At 45.2% G+C, this 26,955-nt stretch overlaps 1 protein-coding gene across 1 annotated transcript in view; it reads left to right on the top strand.

Moving 5' to 3' along the window:
- Nucleotides 1–26,955, top strand: part of LOC111153595 (RNA terminal phosphate cyclase like 1) — a 65,551-nt gene that overhangs the window by 18,290 nt on the left and 20,306 nt on the right. The window contains exons 2-5 of the mRNA XM_022512727.1: nucleotides 4,645–4,716; nucleotides 7,517–7,692; nucleotides 14,123–14,197; nucleotides 15,728–15,852. Of these exons, the coding sequence (XP_022368435.1) occupies nucleotides 4,645–4,716; nucleotides 7,517–7,692; nucleotides 14,123–14,197; nucleotides 15,728–15,852 (448 nt within the window). The remainder of the gene's footprint in view (nucleotides 1–4,644; nucleotides 4,717–7,516; nucleotides 7,693–14,122; nucleotides 14,198–15,727; nucleotides 15,853–26,955) is intronic.

Here is a 26,955-nt window from a genome sequence, read left to right as displayed (position 1 = left end):
CAGGGTAACTGTTGAGAGATATGAATTTAGTGCCATTGTATTGCCTGTAAGGTGACTGTTACTGTATATTGTCTCTGTTCCTTTTTGGTCTACTACTTTTAGGCTCTCTCTTTGCCTAGAAGACCCTTTCAATATTTCCTTTAGGGCTGGTTTGTCCTGGAAGCTTTTTATCTCTCCTTCTATTTTCAATGACAGCCGAGCTGGATATAGTATTCTTGGCTGCATGTTTTTTCATTTAGTGCTCTGAATATATCATGCCAGCTCTTTCTGGCCTGCCAGGTCTCTGTGGATGTCTGCTGCCAATTTAATATTTTTACCATTGTATGTTACAGACTTCTTGTCCCAGGCTGCTTTCAGGATTTTCTCTTTGTCACTAAGACTTGTGAGTTTTACTATTAGATGACAGGATGAGGACCTATTTTTATTGATTTTGAGGGGGGTTTTCTGTGCCTCCTGGATTTTGATGCTCATTCCCTTTGCCATATTAGGGTAATTCTCTACAATAATTCGCTCCAATATACCTTCTTCCTCCTCTTCTTCTGATTCTAATATTGTTTCATTTTATGGTGTCACTTATCTCTGGAGTTCTCCCCTCGTGGTCCAGTAGTTGTTTGTCTCTCTTTTGCTCAGCTTCTTTATTCTCTGTCATTTGGTCTTCTATATCACTAATTCTCTCTTCTGCCTTGTTTATCCTAGCAGTAAGAGCATCCATTTTTTATTGCACCTCATTAATAATTTTGATTTCAGCTTTGTTAGATTTTAGTTCTTTTATTCTCCAGAAAGGGCTTTTATTTCTCCAGATAGGGTTTCTCTAATATCTTCCATGCCTTTTTTGAGCCCAGCTAGCACCTTGAGAATCATCATTCTGAACTCTAGATCTGATATTATCGATTAGGTCCCTAGCCTTTGCTACTGCATCTTGTTCTTTCTTTTGTGGTGAGTTTTTCTGCCTTGTCATTTTATCCAGGTAAGAATATATGAACGAGAGAATAAAATACTAAAAGGATGGCAAGGAACCCAGAAAAATGTGCATTAACCAAATCAGAAGAAACCCCAGATTGTTGGGAGAAAATAGGGGTAAAAAGAAGTCCCCCCCCAATTTTTTTTTTTTTTTTTTAAAGAAAACACATAAATTAGACTGGTGAATAGAACAGAGCCACCCACTTGATTTTGGGTGTATTTGGTCTCTTAGAAGAAACTACCGCCCAAAATTTTAAGGAAAGAAAAAGTTACATATATATACAAAATAAGGGTAAACACGATGAAGGGATGGAATATGACTATAAAGATGAAAATTTTTAAAAATCCTAAAAAAGGAGTTGATAAGTTGGTTGGGAAAAGAATAAAAAAGATAGTGGAGAGAATTTGCTCAGGCTGGAGAGTAGAACAAAGCCCTGTGCTAGATTTAGAGTATATTTTGATCTATTAGAGGAAGTTGTATCCTAAAAGTTTAAAAAATTTTTTTTCTAGATTTTATTTATGTATTTGAGAGAGAGAAAGAGCATGAGAGTGGAGAATGTCAGAGGGAGAAGCAGACTCCCTATGGACCTGGGAGCCCAATGTGGGACTTGATCCCGGGACTCGCAGAATATGACCTGACCTGAAGGCAGTTGCTCAACCAACTGAGCCACCCAGGTGCCCTCCCAAAAGTTTTTAGAAGAAAAAACCTTATATGTATACAAAAAATTAAGTTAGATACAATGAAGGATAAAATAGGACTATAATAATAAAGGTTCAAAAATATTTTTTTAAGAAAAGTATTGTTAAGATAAACTAGTTAAAAAACGTTAAAAGAGGAAAGAGTAAAAGTTAAAAAAATTAGTATAAGAAAAAAATAAAATTAAAAAGATTTAATTAACTTTGCAAGACTAAAAAATCATGGGGAGAAAGCCATGAATTTGATGCTTTGCTTTCTCCTCCTCTGGAATTTAGATGTTCTCCTTGATCAGTGAGCTTGGGCTTGGCTGGATGTTCTTGCTGATCTTTTGGGGGAAGGGCCAGTTGTAGTGATTCTCAAGTGTCTTTGCCCAAGACAGAATTGTACCACCCTTGCCAGGGGCCAGGCTAAGTAATCTGCTGGGTTCTCAGGAGCTTTTGTCACTTTCTGTCCAGCTCTGGAGGACCGGAGTGAAAATGGTGGCCTCCCACTGTTGGTAGGAGCCGAGAGCTCGGGGCCCTGCTACTCGGTGCGCCCCTGGAGAAAAGCTGTCAGTGCCCGTCTCCCTGGTCTCCGGCAGCACTCCGACTCACGCCACCTGTGCCTGAGCGTTTCTGTCTCTGGCATACAGCCCTGTTTGGGGTCTCCGAAACCAGCAGATTCCTGCTGCTCTGCACTTCCAGGGGGGAGGGTGTCTCCCCAGATCTGCCACTTGTGGGGTCCCTGCTCAAAGAGCAGTGGCCCCCACTGTGCTGGGGATCTCAGTTTAAGGTAACCCCGAGCTGAGAGCTCACTCCTCGGCTCCGTCTCTGTAGCCGGCTTCCCTGCTCTAAAACCTGCGAGCTCTGCGACACTCAGACACCCCCGATCCTTCTGTGACCCCACGGGACCTGAAACCATGCTGTCCCCGTAAGGGCTCCACCCCCGCTTAGGCCCTGGAGTGATGTCCCTCAGTGGAGCAGACTTTTAAATGTTTGAATTTTGTGCTCCGTTGCTCTGCACTTGCCGGGAGCCGGCCCCTCCACCCTGCAGTCTATCTTCCCGACACTTCAGATTCACTTCTTCGCCGGTCCTACCTTTCAGAAAGTGGTCGATTTTTCTGTTTCTAGAATTGCTGCTCCTCTTCTCTTTGATCTCCTGTTGGATTTGTTGGTGTTCGGAATGGTTTGATTACTATCTAGCTGAACTCCTGCGACCTGATACCATCTCAGCCTGCTACTCCTCTACCATCTTGACTCCTCCCCCTACCCGATTTTTTTTTTTTTTAACAGAATATTCTGTATCAAGAGGTCATGGAAACAGTTTTGTAGTTGAGTTATTTTCAAACTTTTGTGATGCTACGTAACACCACAACCAAGTTCACACGCAGGGGATTATAAAACCCAGTGAGGTTTCAGGAACAGTGCCCTATGTACGGTTAATTCTGACATGGTTTATTCTGTTCTAATTTCATTAAAAATAATATACTTTTAAATGGTCTGCAGGATCCTGCAGTAGATCACTGCCTGCAGTTAAAAGGTTCCGTGATCTTCTAGAGGAGGTGGTTGAGGCTGGAAGATTAAATGGAGTTCGGCAAACTGGTGTCGGGGTTTGGTTAGGAGCGCGGACTCTGCCGAAGCACGGGCTTGGCCTCAGCCCCCAGCTCTGTCGTGGTGCCAGTGTCATGCTTGGGCCTCAGCCTTCTATGAAATGGGAACGGTACTCCCTGCCCTGGGGCTTTGAGGATTAGGTGAGAGAATGTCTGTATGGGAAGCCTGACAGCATCCCTGGTGAAAGCAGCCGCTCTTCCTTGTTTCAGGACTTACTGGATTTTCTCTGACTGCTGGCCCAGTGCTGTCTGTGCAGAGCGCAGCATCTACCATGACGGTTGTGGGGCAGCGTTCAATAAGGGAACAGGGGGATGAGCATTGCTCAGTCAATGTGCTCACCCTGTGGGATCAGGTCAGGTGACTGCTGCGGTCTGCGCGGGAAACATTCTGCTGGTTTATTACAGGCGTGGAAACTGCCTAAACCGTCAGGTGGTCGCACTGCCTTCTGTGCAGAAGAGCTGGTCTTCCTCCCCTTGTTCCCGGGCAAGAGGTTGATGCTAGAGGGGGAGGGAGTGAGCGTGAGTGTCTGTGTGTTGTGAGATCCACTCAGGGGAAGGCCACAGGACATATTCTCCTGCCTGAGTCTTCTCTCTTCCTCCTCTCATAGTTCGCATTTAAAATCCTTTTCCTCCCTTTCTACCCAACCCCCCTTCTAAATAGTGACCAGCTTTTATGTTTGGGATAACAATCTGTCTATAAAAGGAATTGAAGCAAATTTGTACATGAGAATTTAAACAAGAAAATTAAATTCACATAAAGTCCTGCCATGAAGAGAAATCTGTTCATTGACACGCGGTGGTTTTTCTTCCAGTCAGTTTTCATGTGTTAAAAAGAAGGTGGTAATAATACTGTACATTCAAGGACCTTTGTAACGAAATTAAAAACTGAACTGGTCAGATAGCTCTAGATGAGTAAGGTGGCAGGAGGGAGAAGGGACAGAGTTGAGTGGGGGAGACAGTGACCTCTTACTGCTTCTGAGACTGATGAGTGACCTCCAATTTCATCTGCCCTCTCAGGTATTCTGGAAAAATAAGAAATTGACTTTAAAATGCTGTTATTCCTCCCTTGTTTGGCATGCACCCCTGAGGTCAGAAGAGCCGGTCGTTATGGGTGTTAGGCTGCTGAAATTAATACCCCATCAGATTGGTGGTAGAGTTGTTGTTTGTTGTGGAATATGACAGCTGAATTGTTCCTAATGGTTCTGCCAGGCATATGTGTGCCAGCCAGTGCTTTCCAGCTGCTTTGGTTACCTCGACCAGTGGTCCCACCCCAGTCCCGACAAGAACCTGTGCGTGAGGCAGGGAGTCACGTACCTTCCACCGCAGCTCCTAGATCACACATGTGCTCTGGAAATGGTGACCTGACCTGAAGCCGGTCCGTTTTCTCTTTTCCCTACAGACTTTGAAGCCAGCTTCATAAGGCTGTTGGACAAAATAACTAATGGTTCTCGGATTGAAATAAACCAAACAGGTAAGCTCTCTTTTTTCCGTTCCTGAAAGGATCCACATGTACTAAAATATTCCTCTACTTCTCATGCCTTTTGACTATATATATACTCAGGTGCGAAGAACCAGTTTTCTGCCTGTGATACAGTTGTGCTGAGATGTATGTGAAATTTCCAAATGTAAGGGGTGTGCACTTGAAGTCAGAAGGCTGGAAATTCAGATCAACAAATAAGCACCTCCCCTTTTCAGCAACAAAAATATTTTACACCTAAAATTTATGCACAATTTTTCAGAGTCTGTTTATTTATTTTGTTCCAATAAAATTTTATAGCATACTCTGTGAGGTAGTCGTATGTGCTGAATTATTATTATTATTTCTTTAATTTGCCTTTTAAAATAAATATGCACAGGGCGCCCAGGTGGCTCAGTCAGTTGAGCATCTGGCTTTTGGTTTCTGCTCAGGTCATGATCTCGGGGTTGTGAGATCGAGCCCTGCGGTTGGGCTCCACGCTCAGCACACAGTCTGCTTGGCATTCTTTCCCTCTACGTCTCCTTCCCCCTGCCTAGCCCCCACATGCACATTGTCTCTCTCTCAAATGAAAAAAAAAATCTTAAAAAAAAAAAGCACAATTATATGTAAAAGATGTGCAGATCCCTTCCCCTGTTCCTCTTCTCGTTCTTTTACCGTTCCCTCTGAGGGACAGCCGCGGTCCTAGCCTGGGATGTGTGCTCTGGTCTCCGTCACAGGCCTTTGCTTGCATGGGCTTCTGGAGCTTCTGGAGCTCAAGCTCTTCCTGGTGCGCCGCAGCCAGCTTCTTCGCTGCCGTGCATGTCACAGAATGTCCCCTGCCAGGCACACGCAGGCCCATCTCATATTCCAGTGGGCCTAGTAGACTATTCTGGTTGTATGGAGGCATGATAATTTATTTGACTGCTCATACTGATAAATGTTTAGGTTGTTTGTAGCTGTTTGTTAGCTCTTAGGAACTCTTTTCTCAACCTTGTGTGGGAAACCATGCAAACACTGTTGGGCTGGTCCATGAACTCTCCCACTTAGCACAGGTAGTCCACAAAGGAAACTGTGCATTTTCTCATCCGTTGGCGCTATACAGGCCCTGCATCACGTGAGACTTACGCATCCATAGCTGCGTTCGGCCCTACCCTACGGAGAGCAAGTTTCAGGCATTAGACTTCAGGTGCCCTTTGTGACCTCTGATTCCTTGAGTGTTTCTTGACTGACTGACTTTGAAATTGCTGGAGATTTTAAAAAATTTTAAATCAAAAATTTTTTTTTCAGCAATTTTTATCAGTGATTCAGAGGGTTCATAATTTTCTTTTAAGATTTTATTTATTTGTTTGACAGAGAGACAACGAGAGAGGGAACATAAGCAGGGGGAGTGGGGGAGGGAGAAGCAGGCTTCCGCTGAGCAGGGAACCTGGCTCAGGGGTCCATTCCAGGGCCCTGGGATCATGACCTGAGCCAAAAGCAGATGGTTAATGACTGAGCCCACCCAGGTGCCTCCCCATAATTTTTATTTTTAAAGATTTTATTTATTTATTTGACAGAGACAGCGAGAGAGGGAACACAAGAAGGGGGAACCTGGAGAGGGAAAAGCAGGCTCTCTGCTGAGCAGGGACCTCCTCCCTCCCAACACCCCACCTCCATATGAGGCTGGATCCCAGGACTCTGGGACTGTGACCTGAGCCAATGGCAGATGCTTAACGACTGAGCCACCCAGGTGCCCCAATTCAGAGGGTTCATAATTCTTTTGTGGTCATATCTGCAGTTTAAATTGGGAAGTAAGACATTTTACATGATCCTGCTTCTACCTCATTACCACCTGCCCCACCAGAGTAGAAGCCTTTATTCTGATGATCTGACCAGTTTCTCACTTGGTTAATTTGTAGGCACAGATTTGAAGACTTTTATGATAATACAGTCTTCTTCTTCTTTTTTTAATGAAACTCCAAATTTTAAAATTTTATATAACTCCAAAGAACTGCTTTCCTTGTGAGTGACCAAACCCAGATCTCTTTCCTCTAATGTTAAATTTATTGGTAAATTATGCCAGTAAACAGTGGCAAAAGGTTTTGAGCAGCAACAATCCCTTGTCCACCTGTTTATGAATCCCCCAATAATCGAGAATATTTTACTTTGCTTTTTCCCCTAATACGTACACCCAGTAAGAAACTTTGTGGATGTTACAAGTATGAGAAAGAGTGAATAAGAATAACAGGATTTCCAATAAAGCTATTCAGGCATTTTAAGATCTTTCCATTTGTTGCTATTAACTTAAAATAGCTACTTTTTTCTTTTCTTTTTTTTTAAAATAGCTCCTATTAACAGAATTTAAGTGCCATCAAGTACTTGCCTTCTCTAGGAATCCTGCTGGTGGAGTACGCTTTATGGAAAATCTCATTTCAAGGGTCCGGAAGAAGCCGGTTGCTGGTGTGATGGTTTCAGCGTGTCATTTGTAAAGCCCACACCTGCAGGCAGGGGTGCTGTTGGAAGCCCAGGGCGCCAGCTAGGATCTGTCCTCTGCACCCTGCTGTGACTTTGGCAACTCGGATGCTTAGGGAGGGGTTTAATTTATTACTGTTTATTAAATTACACTCACAGTGTATTATTGTTACAGGGGCTTGACAGTAATGAGTCAGCTTTTGGAGTGAGGTGTGGGCTCTTAGGAATGGCATTTTGAACTTCTTGGATGCCCTTGTCAGACTTTCCCCTTGGGATTTACTGCCTTTGTTGCCTTTGTGACACCTAAGTGTTTTTTTGTTTTTCTGTTTTTTTCTGTTGAATGTGGCTCTTCTTCTGGTGCAAGGAACGACCTTGTATTACCAGCCTGGCCTCCTGTATGGTGGGTCTGTGGAACATGACTGTAATGTCCTTCGCAGCATCGGCTACTACCTGGAGAGTCTTCTTTGCCTGGCTCCGTTTATGAAGCACCCGTTAAGAATCGTTCTGCGAGGAGTAACGAATGACCAGGTTGACCCTTCGGTGAGTAGTGAGTAGTTTTGTCTCTCGCAGCAACCCAGCGTTAGAGAAACAAGTTCCCAGTAAAGCACAGGTTTATTGCTGAGTGTCTTTGTTTTGTTCTTTACCTGGAGATTTAAACACTAATCGCTCTAGGAAGCAGATGAGCCAAGACTTGAAATCATCAGATTCAGTGACGACTGCTCACATTCATCAAGGTGCCTTTCGTTGTCGCGTCTAAGAGCCGTTAGGGCAGAAGCGTGCAGTCTCGTCACAGTTGACATGAAATAGGCTCTGTTGGCACAAGTGCTCGAGAGTGGAATCTTCTTAAGGTCATGTGTTGGCTGTGGCTGGAAGGCAGCAGACCAGAATTTTAGACAGAAAATAATAATATCTCCTTGGCATTGCTGTAGCATAATCTTGACTTACTCGGGTTTTAATCATAAATTTTAGGGCTTCTTCCAAGAAGAGTTTGCAGATTTAGAAAATGGGCAAGGGCAGGGAAGGTATATGTGAACTTGGATAGTTTGTGGGCAAGCTGCTGCTGCTGCTTTTATTTACTTATCTGAGAGAGAGAGAGAGTGAGAGAGCATAAGCAGTGGGGAGAAACAGATGACGAGGGAGAAGCCAACTCCCTGCTGAGCAAGGAGACTGACGTGGAGCTCCATCCCAGGACCTTGGGATTACAACCTGAGCTGAAGGCAGACGCTTAACTGACTGAGCCACCCAGGCGCCCCAGCAAGCTTCTTATTCAGCGGCCTAACTTTCCTGCTTGTGTGGGGAGGATAGTTTGTTATACACATGGGATCCACAGCTGTCTTAGTGCCCTTCTAGGGTGGGTTTTGTCATATGTGCGTGTGTGTGTGTGTGTGTGTGTGTGTGTGTGTGTGTGTGTGTCTGTGTGTGTGTGAGAGAGAGAGAGACAGAAACAGAAACAGAGATGAGAGCAGTTTTGTCCAGTCCTGCCTTGTACTTCTCTTGTGTGGAAGGAAGGATCCCGACCTTTCAATTCTTTGCTGGCCACAGAAGATATCGTAAAGCTGAGGGACATGAGGTGAATGTCCCTCATCCTGACCAAGGACACTTGCCTTCATCTCTACTGATACTGGACTGGGACCACTGAGGGCGTGGCTCTGAGGCAGAGTGTGAAGTGTGCAGCTTTCCTAACCAGAAAAGACCAGTTAGGTGGTGCAGTGGGGCCACTGGTATTCACTAAGACATCTGCTAAGGTACAGACCTGGTTAATGCATTGCTAGGCACTAAAAGACTCAATTCTCAGTTCTTGGGAATTCAGACACATAAACCCTTTTCTTAGGATCCTGAAGATCTGAAATTCTCAGTTGTAAAGGAATATTGCATAAACTGTTTAGAATTTAAAGATTGATTTATTTACTTTAGAAAAGGAATGGGGGGAGCAGAGGAAGAAGGAGAGAGAGAATCCCAAGCAGACTCCTTGCTCAGTGCAGAGCCTGACATGGGGGCCCCATCTCACCCCCCCGTGATCATGACCTGAGCTGAAACCAAGAGTTGGGATGCTCAACCGACTGTGCCACTCAGGTGCCTCTCCCCCACCTTTTTTAAAAGATTTATTTATTTAAACTGGTTAGAATTTTAAACTAATTTCAGATGATTGTTTTTTTTTCTGCATATTCTGAAGATTCTAGGAAACTACCTTTCAGTTAAAACTGTAAGAGGAGGCCTCTGTACTTACAGAATGGAGTGGGGGAGGAGGAGGAACTTTGCATGTTGGGAAAAGCTCTGAAGCATGCAGTAAACTTGGACACTATATGTCTTAGTTTTCTACTCTTTTTTTTTTTCTTTTTCTTATAATTGCTAATAATCTTAAAAGCTGTTTCTACTGGCATTGTTAAAAAAAGGTTTTTTTTTTTTAAGATTTTATTTATTTATTTGACACAGAGAGAAAGATCACAAGTAGGCAGAGCAGCAGGCAGAGAGAGAGGGAGGGAAGCAGGCTCCCTGCTGAGCAGAGAGCCCGATGCAGGGCTTGATCCCAGGACCCTGAGACCATGACCTGAGCCGAAGGCAGAGGCTTAACCCACTGAGCCACCCAGGCGCCCCAGTTTTTTTTTTTTTTTTTAAGATTTTATTTATTTGACAGAGCACACGCACAAGCAGGGGAAGGGGCAGAGGGAGAGGAAGAAGCAGATTCCCCGCTGAGCATGAGCCCAACACAAGGCTTGATCTCAGGATCCCGGGATCATGACCTGAGACAAAGGTAGACACCTAACCGAATGAGCCCCCAGCGCCCCTTGCATGCAGAGTATTTAAAAGAAAATCTATTTTTGTATGTTGCAGAGCTCTCTGCTTTTGCTAGCTGCTTTGCTGAAATGACCTTGGTTAGTTCCTGGCTGCAGACCAGGATAAAATAAATACACCTAATCCCGGATGAGAGTAACTTCTAAAGCCCGTGACTTCGTCATTTCAAGCTTTCTCTTGAATGTATGGCTTCCCTGATTCATGTCCATTCTGCACATGCAAGGACAAATTCGAAGAGTTCCCTTCTGGAACTCAATCTTGTGAGGTGGACAGTTAGGGAGATGACAGGGTCACTCCTGTCAGGTACAAGCGAAGTGCTGAGAGCTGGGGAGGGTTTTCTAGGGAAAGGAAGCCAGAGTCAGTCTCAGATTTTAGGAAGATAAGGATGAATTGAGAGGTTTCAACTATATTGAGCATTATGGGCATGGACGTGAAAAGGAGGGGACAGATCTGATGGACATTGTGGAGTGAGACACTTCTTGATTGACAGCTGATCGGAGGTGGGATAGAAGGAAGTAGTTATAAATTACACCAGGATTTCTATTCTTCACTGAAAGGATAGTGTGGAAGGATAGAAATCAGATAGCTTTTGACACAGGGAAGAGGAAAATTGTGGTAGGATGATGGATGATGTGTTTAATTTTGATCCTCTTCCTGGGATATTGGCAGGAAATTGACATGGACATGTTCAGCTGGCAGTTAGAAATTACTGTCTGAAGCCTCAGAGGTAGGTCATAGGATCTTACCTATTGATAGTTAAGTCCCCTGGAGAATGACATTGACTGGTGCTAAGGTCGAACAGTGGTGGCTGTTTGAATTAATCCTACAGGTGTTCTCCCTCCGACTTGGACAGTGTGGTGGTGGTGTGTGTATCCGAATCAGTGGTTCATATTTGAGACCCCAGATTTTATGTTATAGTAAGTTGATGTGGCTGCGCTGAGTGGCCATCAGCGGGACCTGCGTGGTGCTGCCCTCTTTGGATAAATCGTGAGCTCTCTGGATGGATACAGATCTTAGCGGACCTCATGATTCATTACAATTCTCTTTTTGGCCTCTGGGGGCCACATGGTTCCTGAGACTGAAAACAGAGGAAGAAGAGGAAATGAATGTTTAAGGTGTGAGTGGGAGAAGAAGGCCGGAGACAGTGACTGTGGAGATCGGGGTTGAGTTCTAAGAAGTGGGGGATGACTCCAGTCTTGACTGGAGCTCCCTTCGAGCTGGGCGAGGAGATTCATTGGGCAGTGAGAAGTTGTGCTGACCTTTGAGAGAATGGTGTCATTGGACTATAAGGACAGGCATGGGTTGAGGAATGAGTAGCAAATAGAACTGTGGAAACCTGGGAGATTCTTCTAGAAGGTTAGATAGGATGATTCTTTAAGAACTGAGTTTTTGTTTGGAGTTTGTTTGGTTTGGTGTGGTTTTTGTTTTCTGAACGAGGGGAAGCTTGATTGTGTTTGTGGGCAGAGGTGATGCTGTAGTGGAGAAAGGAACAATTAAAAGGAGTGGGGGTGTTTGTAAGGCTGACTCCAACAGTTGGAGGGGTGAGGGTCAACAGTGGAAGTGATCGGGTGAGCCTTGTGTGAGAAGAGGGACATTTTCCCCTGGGGACAAAAGGAAGGGAAGTGGGGACAAATTCTGAGGAGAAGCCAAGTTCAGGAGGTCTCCTTTGATTCTCAGTAATTCTGCATCAGAGCCGTGGGTCAATAGGCAAGTGAAGATTCCAGTCTTTTTTGTTCCCTCCTGGGAGGGGAAACGAAATTCAGGTCCTTGTGCTGTGTGCTGGGCACTCTTCTGGGTGAATCTGTGTTCGTGTGTGTGCATCCCTATTTATTTAATTCTTACACCAGCCCTGTGAGGTGAATGTTCTTACCATCATTTCAGACAAGGTAGCTGGGAGCGAGTTTCTGCCCTTTTTCTTTTTGGCTTGGATCTGGTCAGATTTCTGTCTGTTGACTGATTGATTGGACCGAAGGATAATTAAGGCCTTTGCTCTCAGGAGCCACCTGGGTTGGACTTCTGCCTGTAATCACAGAGTTACAGCTCCGTTTTTCTTAAGCAGAACTTGCAGACTGTTCTCTGTCTGCTAAAGTTAGTGTGGAACCAGGGGAGCATGTCCCGTCTAGCCCTTCACCCTGCAGAAGGCACCCAAGGCCCTGGGGATGTGGGGGAGTGTCCAGGTGTCACAGTGGGTTTAAGAGGCAGAGAGGGACTGCTTTTCCTAGTCCCACGACCACAATGCCGGTCCTGCGTGTCAAACAGAGAGTGAGTCAGGAGACCAGACCACACCTCGGATCTGCTTCTGGCTGACCTTCAGAGTCCATTTGACCTCGTCCTTTTGACTCCAAGCACAAGTAGGCTGAGCCTGGCAGTGATGCACCATTTTTCTTGCCTGTCTTTCCCCCCGGGGGGCTGGTGGGCGCTTGGTTCCTGGGAGTCGTGCCATCAGAGCAGCTTATATCCGTGCATCCCCCACTTTTCCCAGAGTCTGATTTGGCCTTCTCCCCAGTTCCCTTCATTCTAGTCTACACTGACTTCTCTGTTCTGGCAACCCCAAATGCATATTTTAAGTTTTTAATGTGTGTTTAGCTGCAATATTTAATGAAATTAGCTAATCTTTAGTGAGTTTTCCTCGTAGCTGCTTCTGCCCCACCTGAGTCGTTGTGAACATGTTCCTAGGCTTTATAGTCATTTCTGCCTCTGGTTCGTTTTGTGGTATCAGAATACATAGTGGGGGCCTGTTCTGTGCTATGGAGCCTTCCTGGAATATCATTCTGCTGAATCTTACCTTGTTAGAGTCGGTAGCACCTTGTAGACAGGCTGAGCCCCTTACCTCAGAGACAAGGAAGTTCAGATGTTTGGGATTTTCTGACCTGAGGCCATACAGCTAACTGGAGGCAGAGCCTGGACCACGACTGGACTGTTCCCTCCGTGCCATGCTCACACTGCCTGTCCTCGCCACCAGCGGATAGGGTCAGCCCCTGCAGACCAAGGAGCAGCTCTGTTGCATTGGGAGCAAATAAGGGAGTAATCTTCCTTCCCAAGTTGCTGTTGAGACAGTGTTCACTGATTGGTTAGCTGACCTGATTTGAATGTCATCCTGCTCCCTCTGCAGATAAGTAAGCAGAGGACCTGAGGCCTCACAGTAGCCCCAAAGGAGGAGACATAACAGAAACATTTGGCATAGCCTTGCCGTTAACTGTGGGTTAGTGTCATCAGAGTCCGGGTCTGTGCTGCTCCTGGAGTTTGTGGCAGCCTGTCCCTGTCTGCCCCCACCCCCTCGTGGGCTCACCACCTCCCCTTTACCTGCCTGCATGGTGGGCACCAGCGGGATCCCAGGTAGCCCCAGCTCAGGTTCATTTGGTTTGCTTTGGCTTGGCATGCCAACAGCTTTAAATGTTAAACAACCATGTCTGAAAAAGAAAAGGCTGATATTTTCTTCTATAGCATTTATACCTACAAGAATGAGCAGAAGTTGGGGTCCCTGGATGGTTTAGTCGATTAAGTGTCTGACTCTTGCTTTTGGCTCAGGTCACGATCTCAGGGTCCTGGGATCGAGCTACACGTCGGACTCTGAGCTCAGCAGGGAGTCTTGTTTGAGGGTTCTCCCTCTTGCCTTGCAGCCCCCCACAATGAATAAATAAATTAAAAAGAAAAAAAAAAGAACAGAATGAGCAGAGGTCCCAGTTTGTTTTCTAGATGAACTCAGCAGTTTCTTGATGCTTTTTGCATGATGCATATGAGCCTCCTAATGACACACAGCGTAGGTGTATAATGTATAAAGCTCGGAGAAGCCCACGGCTTGTAGGATTGCAGTCTTAACTGGGGAGCAGAGCCGGCCCCTGCTGTCGCAAGCCGGCGTGCTTTCTCGTCCCAGGACCGCATCAGCTCCCCAGTCGCTAAACCTCATCCTTCTTCGTGGGCTCTTTATTCTTTCCACCTCTTAAGGTCTATTTTTCATTTTTTTAAAAGATTTTATTTATTTATTTGAGAGAGAGGGAGAGCACAAGCAGGGGGAGCAACAGATGGAGAGAAAGAAGCCGATTTCTTGCTGAGCAGGGAGCCTGATGTGGGGCGATCCCGATCTGAGCCGAAGGCAGACGCTTAACAACTGAGCCACCCAGGCGCCCCTGAAAGTTTCATTAAACTTTTTTTTTTTTTCCCTAAAATAATTCTACAGGTTGATGTCCTTAAGGCAACAGCCCTTCCTCTGTTGAAGCAGTTTGGAATTGACGGTGAATCGTTTGAGCTAAAGGTAAGAATGTGTACATGGTTGGCTGTGCATGCATGTAAAATATTCTCCGACGAGCTCATTGGAAGACACAGTGTGTCCATGTGTGTCACACTGAAGTCACCACTGAGGAGATCCCCAGGAGCCATGAACAGACATTGCAGACTGCCCTGAGAGGGGACTCAAGCTGTGACCATGGTGGTGCCAGTTCCCTTGCGCATACTTTGTGGTGGGCGAAGTCATGGTTGCTACGCCCCATCCCCTGGGCTTCCTTATTCCTCACAGCAGCTCCACAGGGAAGCAGCCAAGCTGGGCTTCTGGCCACACACCCTTTCTGAGCGAGATCATCCAGATGTCGTTTGGGTCTCAGGCCTCCCAACCTGGATGCCCCGGAGAATTTTCGGTGTTTTCAAAACCTAGAAGTAATTTAAGCATCTGTTTGTTTGCTGTCGAAAGGAATTACTACATCAGTAAGTTAACTGGCTATCTTAATCTATTTAGCATCTCTACTTTTTTTTTTTTTAAGATTTTATTTATTTATTTGACAGAGATCACAAGTAGGCAAGGAGGCAGAGAGAGAGGGGGAAGCAGGCTCCCTGCTGAGCAGAGAGCCGGACTTGGGGCTCGATCCCAGAACTCTGGGATCACGACCTGAGCCAAAGGCAGCTGCTTAACCCACTGAGCCACCCAGGTGCCTCGCATCTCTACTTCTGAAGCTAATGTTTTAAACAAGGGAAATGACTGCATTTTTATTTAATAAAATGAGTTTTGGGGGGCACTTGGGTGGCTCAGAGGGTTGGGCCTCTGCCTTCAGCTCAGGTCGTGGTCTCAGGGTCATGGGATCAAGCCCCGCATTGGGCTCTCTGCTCAGTGGGGAGCCTGCTTCTCCTCTCTCTCTCCCTGCCTCTCTGCTTACTTGGGATCTCTCTCTCTGTCAGATAAATAAGTAGGGGCACCTGGGTGGCTCAGTGGGTTAAGCCGCTGCTTTCAGCTCAGGTCATGATCTCAGGGTCCTGGGATCGAGTCCCACATCGGGCTCTCTGCTCCGCAGGGAGCCTGTTTCTTCCTCTCTCTCTCTCTGCCTGCCTCCTGTCCACTTGTGATCTCTGTCTGTCAAATAAATAAAATCTTTAAAAAAAATAAATAAATAAGTAAAATATTTTTTAAAATAGTAAATAAATAAAATGAGTTTTGGTAGATTAGTTAATTGCATAGGGAGGAGAAGTAGCTCCTGCTGGGTAAGAAAGGGGCCAAGCCGCTCACAGTAAGCGCGAGGGAACAGGCGCTGGTGGTGAAGCGCGACATGCTGGCCAGGGCCTGGGCTGGGCCGGCCCCGCTTCTGCTGCTCTTCCGGCCATGCCGTTTGGGTCCCTGCTTCTCACGTGCCCTCTCGGTGCTAACGTGAGGTGCTGATGATCTTGAAGGAGTTGATGTGTTGGCTGTAGAGAGCTCACTGTTCTAAGGAAGAGCTCCTTGGCCTGAACCAGCTGCGCTGGGTGTCAGTGTCCCCCACTCTGCCGCATGCTCACCTCTGCTTTCTCACCGCCTGTGCAGGTGGTGCGACGGGGAATGCCTCCTGGAGGAGGAGGGGAAGTGCTCTTCTCGTGTCCTGTCAGGAAGGTCCTGAGGCCGGTCCAGCTCACAGACCCGGGGAAGATCAGGCGGATCCGAGGGATTGCGTATCCTTTGCATTTAATTTAGATTTCTTAGCTTTTACGTGCCTCATGAAGATAAGAATGACTCATAACAGTTTACTTCTTTCCAGTCATTTACTTTGTAGACAACAGTCTTGGAGAAGTCTTCACAGTGACATTGTAATTGTTGGCTGAGATACGATGTTTTATTTTTTGTCTCACCATGACTAGACTAACGCATTCCTTGGTTTTGTTTTGTTTTGTTTTTTTGGTGAATGCTGAAGCAGACAACTCCTGGGTGTGGGCTGCTCTCCTGAGGGCTTTGGTTTAGGGACCACCAATGCACCGCAGTCCCTCCCTGAGAAGAGCTCATTGTCTGATGAGGGAAGCGTGTACAAACGTGTAAGATGGTGTAGACGGACACATAGGGGGTTGGGGGAGCTGAGATGGGGCTGGCACATTTTGTCTGGAAGATGTAGGAGAGCAGGAATGGTATCTACTCATTACGTGGTTACTCTGCATGCACTGTGATAGTAAAACTATATACTTATTTCCTTTCCAAAAAACTGCTTTACTGATAAACGATTTATGTGCAGAAATCTATACATATTCAGTGTGTACCGCTTGATGAGTTTGCAGATGAGTGTCTACCTGTGAAACCAGCAGCATAGTAGTACCATAAACATACCTCTTACACACAAAAGTTTCTTTCTGCCCTCTGTGTTTTATCTTTACACTTTTAATTTTTTGTGATAATAGTACTTGACCTAGATCTACTCTGTTAGCAAATTTCAAAAGAATTTATTGAGATGCCTCTGTGGCTCAGTCAGTTGAGCATCTGGCTTTCTTTTCTTTCTTTCTTTTTTTTTTTTTTTTTTTTTAAATTTTACTGATTTGAGAGAGAGAGCGCGCACAAGCAGAGAGGCAGAGGGAGAAGCAGACTGCCCACTGATGCGGGAGCCCGATGCGGGGTTCGACCTCAGGACCCAGAGATCATGCCCCGAGCTGAAGGCAGGCACTTAGCCATCTGAACCACCCAGGAGCCCCAAGCATCTGACTCTTGATTTTGGCTCAGGTTCTGATCTCAGGGTCGTGCGTTTGAGCCCTGCTTGGGGCTCAGGACTTCATGCTTGGCGTGGAGTCTGCCTGGGATATCTTCTCTCCTGACCCTCTCCCTACTCACTCACATGCTCTCTCTCTCTCTCTCTCTCTCTCAATAAATAAATATGATCATGGGGGACCTGAGTGGCTCAGTGGGTTAAAGCCTCTGCCTTCGGCTCAGGTCATGATCTCAGGGTCCTGGGATCAAGCCCCGCATCTCTCTGCTCAGCAAGGACCCTGCTTCCCCCCACCGCCCTGCCGCATCCCCTCCTGCTTCTCTGCCTACTTGTGATCTCTGTCTGTCAAATAGATAAATAAATAAAATCTTTAAAAAAAAAAATCTTTAAACCCCAGTATAATTATCTTAGCGAATTTTTAAGTATATAATACAGGCATTGTGGTACACAGTAGATCTGTGGGACTTAGTCATCTTGCATAAGTGAAACTTTGTACCCCTTGATTGATGTCTCCCTGTTCCCCCTCCCCTCCCTCCAGCCCCTGGCAACCACCATTCTACTCTCTGCTTCTGTGAGTGTGACTATTTTAGATTGCTAATATAAATGGAATTATGTGTATTTGTTCTTCTGTGTTTGGCTTATTTCACTTAGCACATTGTTTTCCTTGTTCACCCATGTCACAGATGATAGCATTTACTTTGTTCTTAAGGGTGAATGATATTCCATTGTATGTAAATATTACATTTTCTTTATTCATCTTTCATTGTACATTTAGCTAGCTGTCATGTCTTGGCTCAAGTGAATAAAGCTGAGATGAATGTAGGAGTGTGTCAGTTTCTGTGACTGTGTACCCAGAAGTGGGACCGTGGGATCAAATGGTAGCTCTCCTTTTAATTTCTTGAGGAACCTCCCTACTGTTTTCTGTAGTGGCTGTTCCAGTTTGCATTCCCATCATCAGTGTATAAGGATTCCCTTTTCTTCACAGTGTCAGCAATACTTATCTTTTTTTGTTTGTTTGTTTTGATTGCCACTACTCTAACAGGCATGAGGTGATAGCTCATTATGGTTTTGATTTGTATTTCTCTGATGATGAGTGATGTTGAGTACTTTTCCATGTGAATGTTTGAACATCTCTGGGTCTTCTGTGGAGGAATGATCTATCCAGGTCTTTGCCCATTTTTTAATTGGGTGGTTTTATTTTATTTATTTATTTTTTTTAAGATTTTATTTATTCATTTGACAGAGAGAGAGAGATCACAAGTAGGCAGAGAAGCAGGCAGAGAGAGAGGGAGAAGCAGGCTTTCCGCTGAGCAGAGAGCCCAACTCGGGGCTCCATCCCAGGCACCTGAGATCATGACCCAAGCTGAAAATAAAGGCTTAACCCACTGGGCCACCCAGGTGCCCCAATTTTATTTATTTATTTATTTTTAGATTTTATTTATTTACTTGAGAGAGAGAGCATGAGAGAGGAGAGGGTCAGAGGGAGAAGCAGACTCTCTGTTGAGCAGGGAGCCTGACATGGGACTAGATCCCGGGACTCCAGGAACATGACCTGAGCTGAAAGTAGCCGCCCAACCAACTGAGCCACCCAGGCACCCTCCAATTTTATTTTTAAGATTTAATTTTTAAGTAATCACTACACCTAGTGTGGGGCTTGAACTCCCAACCCTGAGATCAAGAGTCGCACACTCCACCCGCTGAGCCAGCCAGGTGCCCCTGGGTTATTCTGTTTTTATTTTCTTTTTGCTTTTGAGTTGTATGAATTTCTTATGTATTTTTTTCTTATGTATTTTTGATATTAATCAGAGGTATAAATTTCATACATTTTCTCTCATTTTCTGGGTTGCCTTTTCACTTGTTTTGGTGTTCCATCCAAGAAAGCATTGCCAGTGCTAAAAAGCTTTTCCTCTGTGTTTTCTTCTTGGAGTTTTACAGGTTTAGGTCTTAAGTTTATCTTTAATCCATTTTGAGTTGATTTTTCTGTGTGTTGTTTGTCTGTTGAACACATATTTGCAAATATATTTCTAGGCTCTCTGTTTCATTGCTTTGCATGTTTTTATGTTGGTACCGTGCTCTTTTGGTTATTGTAGCTTTGTAATATATTTTGAAATCCAGAACTCTGATGCTTCCAGCTTTGTTCTTTTTGCTCATAATTGCTTTAGCTACCTGGAGTCTTTTGTAGTTCCATTTAAGTTTTAGGATTGTTTTTTCTGTATGTTATTTTCTCTATTATTCTATTAAAAAATTAGAGTTTTGGTAAGAATTGCATTGAATCTGTAGATCACTTGGGATAGTATGGACGTTTCAAGAATATTAATTCTCTCAGTTCATGAATATGGGCTGTCTTTTCATTTATGTGTAATTTTTAAAATGTCTTTTTTAAGTGTTTTATACTTTTTTTTTTTTTTTTGAAGACCTTACCTATTCATTTGACAGAGACCACAAGTAGGCAGAGAAGCAGGCAGAGAGAGAGGGGGAAGCAGGCTCCCCACCGAGCAGAGAGCCTGACGCTGGGCTCGATCCCAGGACCTCGGGACCACGACCCAAGCCAAAGGCAGAGGCCCCAACCCACTGAGCCACTTAGTCGCCCCAAGTGTTTTATACTTTGTTTTTTTTTTTTTTTTAAAGATTTTATTTATTTATTTGACAGAGAGAGAGAGAGAGATCACAAATAGGCAGAGAGGCAGGCAGAGAGAGGGAGGGAAGCAGGCTCCCCGCTGAGCAGAGAGCCCGATGCAGGGCTCAATCCCAGGACCCTGAGATCATGACCTGAGCTGAAGGCAGAGGCTTAACCCACTGAGCCGCTCAGGTGCCCCTATACTTTTTAGTATATAAGTCTTTCACCTTCTTGGTTAAGTTTATTCCTAAGTATTTAAATTTTGGGGGATGCTCTTGTAAATAGGATTATTTACTTGATTCTTATTCAGATAGTTTATTGTTGGTGTACAGAAGTGCAAGTTGATTTTGTAGTCTGCAACTTTAAAAAATTCATTTATTTCAGTAGTTTTTTTTTGGGGGGGGTGGGTAGGTTTATCTTTGGGGTTTCTACATATAAGATCATGTCATCTGCAGATAGATGATTTTACTTCTTCCTTTCCAGTTTGGATTCCTTTCATTTCTTTTTCTCGGTTCATTGCTCTGGCTAGGATTTACGGTACCAGGTAATAGTACTGTACGTGTATATACAGTACCATGACTAGCAGTGGCAAGAGTGGTCATCCGTGCTTTGTTCCAAATTGTGGAGGAAAAGCTTTGAGTTTTCCACCGTTGAAGATGTTAGCTGTGGGCTTTTCATGTATGGTCCTTATTGTGTTGAGGTAAGTTTCTTCTATAATTAATTTGTTGAGAATCTTTAATTATGAAAGTGTTGAATTTTGTCAGATGCTCTTTCTTCATCTCTTGAGACAATCATGTGATTTATGGCCTTCATTAATATGTTAATATGGTATATCACATTAATTGATTTGCATATAACCATTCTTGCATCCCAGGGATAAATGCCACTTGGTTATGTCATATGATCCTTTTAATGTATCATTGAATTTAGTTTGCTAAAATTTGTTGATAATTTTTGCATCCATGTTCATCAGGGATATTGGCCTATAGTTTTCTTTTCTCGTAGTGTCTTTCAGGTCTGGCTTTGGTATCAGGGTGATGTTGGCTTCATAAAATGAATTTGGAAGTGTTCCCTCTTCAGTGTTTTTGGAAGTTTGAGGATTGGTAGTAATCATTCTTTACATGTTTGGTAGAATTCACCAGTGAATTAATTAATCTGGTGAAGTCATCTGGTCTTGGGCTTTTTTTTGTGTGTGAGGTTTTTTGGTTACTGATTCAGTTTCCTTACTTGTTACTGTTGTGTTCAAGCTCTAGTCCTGATGCAGACTTGGTAGAATTCATCCATTTCTTCTAGGTTGTCCACTTTGTTGGCATGTAATTGTTCATAATTTTTAAAAAAATTTCTGTGGCTTTAGTTGTAATGTCTTTCATTTCTGATTTTATTTGAGTCTTTTCTCTTTTTTCTTTGTCTAGGTAAGGGTTTGCAAATTTTTTTTTATCTTTTCAAAAAACTGACTCATAGTTTTGTTGATTTTTTTTTCCTGTTGGTTTTCACTTTGCTGTTTCATTTATGTTTTCTCTATTATTTCTTTCCTTCTGCTAACTTTGAATTTTAGGTTATTCTTTTTCTGATTCCTTGAAGTGTAAAGTTAGGCTGTTTATTTGAGATCTTTTCTTCTTCCGTAGAAAGAATGTAGGTGCTTATCACTATAAAATTCCTTCTTAGTACTTCTTTTCTTTGTCCCATAAGTTTTGGTGTGTTGTATTTTCATTTTTGTTGTCTCTAGGTATTTTCCATTTCCCTTTTGATTTCTTCTTTGGCCCCATGTTTTTTTAAGAATACATTCATTTTCATCTGATTGTGAATTTTCCCATTTTCTTGCTGTTATTGATACTTAGTTTCATTCCATTGTGGTTGGAAAGGGTACCTGAGGTAATTTCAGCCTTCTTAAACTTGTTACGACCTGTTTTGTGACCTACTGTGTGATCCCAAAGAATGTACATGTGCACATGAGAAGAATGTGTACACTGCTACTGTTGGATGGAGTGTCCTGTGGAAGTCTGTTAGTTCCTCCGGGTTTATGATGTTGTTCAAGTCACCTGTTGCCTTACTGATTTTCTTCCTGGGTGTTCTATCCATTATGAAAGTGGGGCAAGGGGGCACCTGGGTGGCTCAGTTGGTTAAGTGACTGCCTTCGGCTCAGGTCATGATCCTGGAGTCCCAGGATTGAGTCCTACTTGGGGGGGGTGGGGCTCTGCTCAGCAGGGAGCCTGCTTCTCCCTCTGACCCTCCCCCCTGTCATGTCCTCTCCCTCTCATTCTCTCTCTCTCAAATAAATAAATAAAATCTTAAAAAAAAAAAAAAAAGAAGGGCGCCTGGATGGTTCAGTGGGTTAAGCCTCTGCCTTCAGCTCAGGTCATGATCTCAGGGTCCTAGGATCGAGCCCCACATCAGGCACTTGGCTCTGCGGGGAGCCTGCTTCCCCCTCCCCCTCTGCCTGCCTCTCTGCCTACTTGTGATCTCTCTTTCTGTGTCAAATTAAAAACAAAAAACAAAAACCAGTGGGGCAGGAAGTCTCCTATTACTGTTGTGTTGCTGTCTTTCCATTCAGATCTGCTGTTGTTTGCTTTATATATCAAGGTTATCTGATGTTGAGTGCGTATATGTTTATAGTTGTATCTTTCTGTTGAATTGACCCTTTTATCATTGTGATTACCTTTTGGACTTTGTCTGTTTTGTGTGATGGAATTATAGGCAGTTCTACTCTCTTTTGGTTCCCATTTGCATGGAACATACTCACTTTCAGCTTATATATGCCTTTACATCTAAAGTGAGTCTTTTATAGACAGCATATAGTTGGATCTTCTTTTACCCATTCAGCCACTTTAGTTTCTTTTGATTGTGGAGTTTAATCCATTTACATTTTATATACTTTATTTTTAAGCCTCCAGGTGACTCTGAGTTTACCTGCATTCCGTTCTGCAGTTGGGAAAAACCGAGGCTTCACAGGCTGAAGGAATTTGCATCCACATCACACTGTTCATAATGGCAGGACTGGGATTTGAGTTTTTGATCCCAGTTTTTGAACCTCTGCTTTTTCTCAGAGGAGGGGAGGGCGTTTGGATTGAACCTAGAGGAGTAGAGGCCTGTGAAGTGGAACATGGAAGGGTGCTTCAGGCAGGAGTGTGGGCCTGTGCAGACGCAGGGGTGCACACTGGTGCTGGGAGTGGCAGGCCGTGGGTGTGGCCTGAGTGCAGGTCTGTCAGTGGTGCTCGGCAGTGGAAGATGGGATGTGACAGATACGGCTGGAGCCAGTGACGACTGAAGGCCATGCTGACCAGTTGGCCTTTATTCCGAAGTCTGTAATTTTCTTGAGAGAGAATTTCCATGTTAAGAGGATAACTTCAGTGGGGCTGAAAGAACTTTTGGCTCCTTTTGACTCATTGTAGAAACTTTGGAAGGTACAAATTAAAAAAAAAAAAAATTACCACCTAACGGTGATCACTTAGAGTCAAAGATATCAGGGAGTCGTTTTGCCTTGAAGAGGATGGCGAGGGTCGTGGCTGGAGCACAGGTGAGGGCTGCTGGTTTACAGAGGTCCTAGGGGCAGCATGTGTGGAAAGCTGTCCCCACCTGGCTCTGTGACAGACGGATAGGGTGTCCCCTGGCACCTTGATAGAGATGTAGGTTCTGATAGTAGCTGCATGTTTGGGGCAGTGTAAGGCGGGGTGGGGACATTGGTGATAAGTTCCGTTTTATTCCTGCTGGGTTTGAGGGCCCTTCACAATGGTTGTAGGGAAATGGGTCTAGAAAGGAAATTAGAAATGAACATCTGTAATTTGGGGGCGAGGTGAGAGCCAGAAGTGGGTGATTTCAAGTTGGCGACCGAACAGAATGCGGAGAGAGGCAGGTGGATCCCTGAGACACCGCTAAGACTTGAAAGCAAAAGCAAAATGCTCCCAGGAAGTGGGACCAGGGAGAGTCAGGTCACTGAGAAGAGAGTAAAGAAAACTTGGCTACTGAGAAGCCCTGGCAGCCCCGGTCAGTAGCCGGAGGGGCCCGAGGAGTCAGTCAGGACGGAGGACGCTCCGGACAGCACGCGGCTGGGAGGAGCTCCTTTCAGAGAGGAGGAATCAGCCCCGACATCCATTTCCAGGGAAATGGTGCACCGTGGGGTCTGCTCTGTCAAGAATCTTGACAGGAAAGAGAAGCAGGAGGAAGGATGAGGTGGGAACTTGCCGCAGGGAGAGAGTTGAGAAGATCCTCTCCCTTCTTTTTTATTTTACAGTTTTTTTTTTTCTTTTTTAAAGATTTTTATTTATTTATTTTTGAGAGAGAGAGAGAGAGAGAGGGAGAGAGAGTGAGAGCATGAGAAGGGAGGTCAGAGGGAGAAGCAGACTTCCCAATGGAGCTGGGAGCCTTATGTGGCACTTGATCCCAGGACTCTGGGACCATGACCTGGCTGTCCAGGGGCATATCTCAGGGCCATGCCCAGTAAAAATGAGGAGAGAGTGGGCTGCTGGGAGCCCCGAGATTGATGTATGTAGTTAAACTGACTTTCTAAAGTGATGTTCTCCATAGAGAAACAGAAATGCAAGTAGGTAGGGTTTTGTTTTTTTTTTTTCTTCTTAACCAAATATGCCTTTTCTGCGTGACTCCCGGCACTTGCTGACTCAGCCTCCTCCCGGCTAGCAGGCGCACTGTATTTTATCATATCAAGAGGCCAGAATGAAACCTGCTGGTGGCCGTTGAGTTGCTTTCCGTTTTCCTCTGTTGCTGAGAATGCTGTAGTCGACAGCTTTGCACATGAAATCCTACGCACGCTCTGGACAGTTCCAGTTTGTTTTTACTCATTTGAGATTTGTTTCCTTAAATGCTCTATCGTGATGGCGAACTCTGCTTGGATTCCATTCTCTGTAGTCTGGAAATGTGATTTCCAGAGTGTGCTTTTGTTTTGACACAGTCTTGTGGTAACTATGTGGGTTCCACAGAGATTGTCCCGCTGTGGTCCCACGGTACACGTAGTACTGGGTGTGTAAACGGCTCATGGGTCAGCCTTTGATGAGGACTCCGAGAAACGGGGAAGCCTTGGGGGGTAGTACGGGGGAGAACATGAAAACTGGAAGAGCCCTGAGCCCTGGAGTGTAACTTTCTTCCTCCCTGGCTTCTCCCTCTGGTGTTCTTCCAGCCTTCCCTGTAGAGACTGGGAGCCAGGAAGACACTGGAAAGCCCCTTGCTTGGGGCTGGGGCTCGGACACCTGAATCTTCCCGATACATCGGACCTGTGGAGTCTTCCTCCCAACTCCGCAGGAAAGTAGACGCAAGTGGCCATGCTCAGATTCTTGTCTGCAAATGAGACATTCCAGCCACTGGTCTCCAGAGCTGCCCCTTCACAAACACCTCAGTGGAATGCTGGTTGGAATTGAGATCACCTTCTTCGCCAGTTTTGGAGCCTGGGGAAAAAAGAGCCGCCTTTGGAAAAAAAAGCTTTTGTTGGTTTTGTGGGTTTTTTTTTTTTACTTGCAAGTCTGGTTGACTGTTGGTCTGAGCTTGGAGGTTGCATCCCCCATAGGAGGGCTTGGGTGGGGAGAACTGGCCCTGTTCTTGTGGATGGTTGTGGCTTTAACTGAGTTACCCCCCAGAGCGCATCTTTTTTCTCTTGGACTGGCTTTCCAGGGCCTGGGAGGGAGCCAGTGTTGGCTCCTGCCAGCGGCAGTGACTGGACAGTGTGGTTACATTTTATTTAATGCCACCCACTCTCATTCTCCCCCTGCCTGAGGAGGGGTGGTGGGGAGAAGGGAGCATGTGCTTTTCAGTTTGTGGCACTATCCCCGAAGCTCATGATCTAGGACATAAGTGTCAATTGAAGAAGCTGGGGTAGAGGCAGAAGATAGAAGTGAGTTGGAATTTGTAGGGCAAACTGGTTTCCTTTCTCTGACTGTAGGGCAGGTACTTAGACAATCAGCCTCTTTGTCTCTTTACACACACACACACACACACACACACACTCTTTTGCTCACTTGCGTGTGCTTTCTCTGACCTGGACCACTACGGAGGGGTAAGAGTAGGAGTTCTATATGGTTTATAGCTGTGAAATTGTCTCTCTCGGATATGAGTTCTCAATATGGTATTCATATAAGGGCTTCGGGAGATTCACAGTCCCCTGAAATGGTCTGCAAAATGACGTGTATGTGTTTCTTGAGGGAGTGTTCATAGCTTTCATCAGATTCCCAGAGGGATCTCTGATTTCTGAAAGAATAGGAACCTCTGCTTTGGAACTTGAATCTTGGACTAACTGCAAGAAAAGCAGTAGGGGGCGTTCATTGGGCTCCTACCCCACAGCAGGCACCACTAAGCCCTTTACATGCATTACTTCATCTGAGCCTCCAAACCTTGGGAGGAGAATGTTATGACAGTCCTTCTCTTACTGATGAGGAGGTGGACACACACCAGACCCAGAATGATGCAGTTTGTTGGAGCTGGCCCTTGAGCACAGATGGTCTGATTGTAGACGTTTTAGCTGTTCCTCAGGAGGGCCTCCACACCGATTCAGGCGGTTCCACAGTGACTCTGGCATGTAGCCACCTTGTCTGTCTCCACTGCCAGCATTCTGGTGTAGGGCTCCACTGGTCCTGAGTTGGTACAGTTACCCACCTGGTTTCCACATGTCTGTGGGGGTTGGAGGGAGGAGGTTGTCTTTGTGAAGTCAGATCTGTTTAATTTTGTATCTCACTTCTGTGACCTGGGTGTCCTCAGTGTAAGCCCTGGAAGTAGGAATCCATGGCCCTGGCCCACAGGGTCACTCTGAGCATAAAATCAGTTGCTAATGTACCTGAAAGAATTTTGGGAGCCTTGGTTGCTATGGGATTATATGTCAGATTAGTGACATCTGTGCTCTCCTCAGGACAGTGGGCAGCATCAGGCTCAGAAGGACAGCACCCACCTGGTCCAAAGGGTATGAGACCCAGGACTGTTTGTCTAAGCTGCGTGGTCAGAAGTACATTCTGGACAGAGAGGCGGTGATGTAACAGGGCCTTGTGTGTGTATTGAAAAATCCCCCTTTGCTCTTTCCTCATTTCAGGTTTGTCCTTTGAGTCAAGTCAAATATTTATTGAGTATTGCTGAGAATAAAAATAGGGTATGAGAGTCATCAGAGAGTTCTGCTCCATATGGAAGCAGAGCCCCCCTTCTTACGGAATACGTGGTCTTGTTGGTGGGCAAGGACAACGTGTATAGATGAAGGGAGACATACGGTAGGGTCAGGTGGAGACCACGGTCTGGTGCTGGCTGGAGGGTGTTGGGAAGAATGAAGGAAGGATGAAGGAAGGCAGTTCGAGTTGAAGAATTTGGACAGTCTGGGTGAGTGACAGGGGTGACAGTGCCCGGGCGGGGGTGAATGCTGACCAGACTGACCGTGGGGTCTGGGGGGTTCTGGACTAATGGAATGGCAGATTCTCACGAGCATGAGGAAAAAAACCCACCAGCCTTTTCATATGAGTTGTTTATATCATCCTCTTTTTCTTTCTGGGGGTG

This window comes from Enhydra lutris, unplaced genomic scaffold (assembly GCF_002288905.1).
Source record: "Enhydra lutris kenyoni isolate GAN:26980312 unplaced genomic scaffold, ASM228890v2 scaffoldscaffold33, whole genome shotgun sequence".
In the NCBI taxonomy this organism is placed as follows: Eukaryota; Metazoa; Chordata; class Mammalia; order Carnivora; family Mustelidae; genus Enhydra; species Enhydra lutris.
Note: the sequence above shows the minus strand (reverse complement) of the source record. Positions and strands in the feature narration are given on the sequence as shown.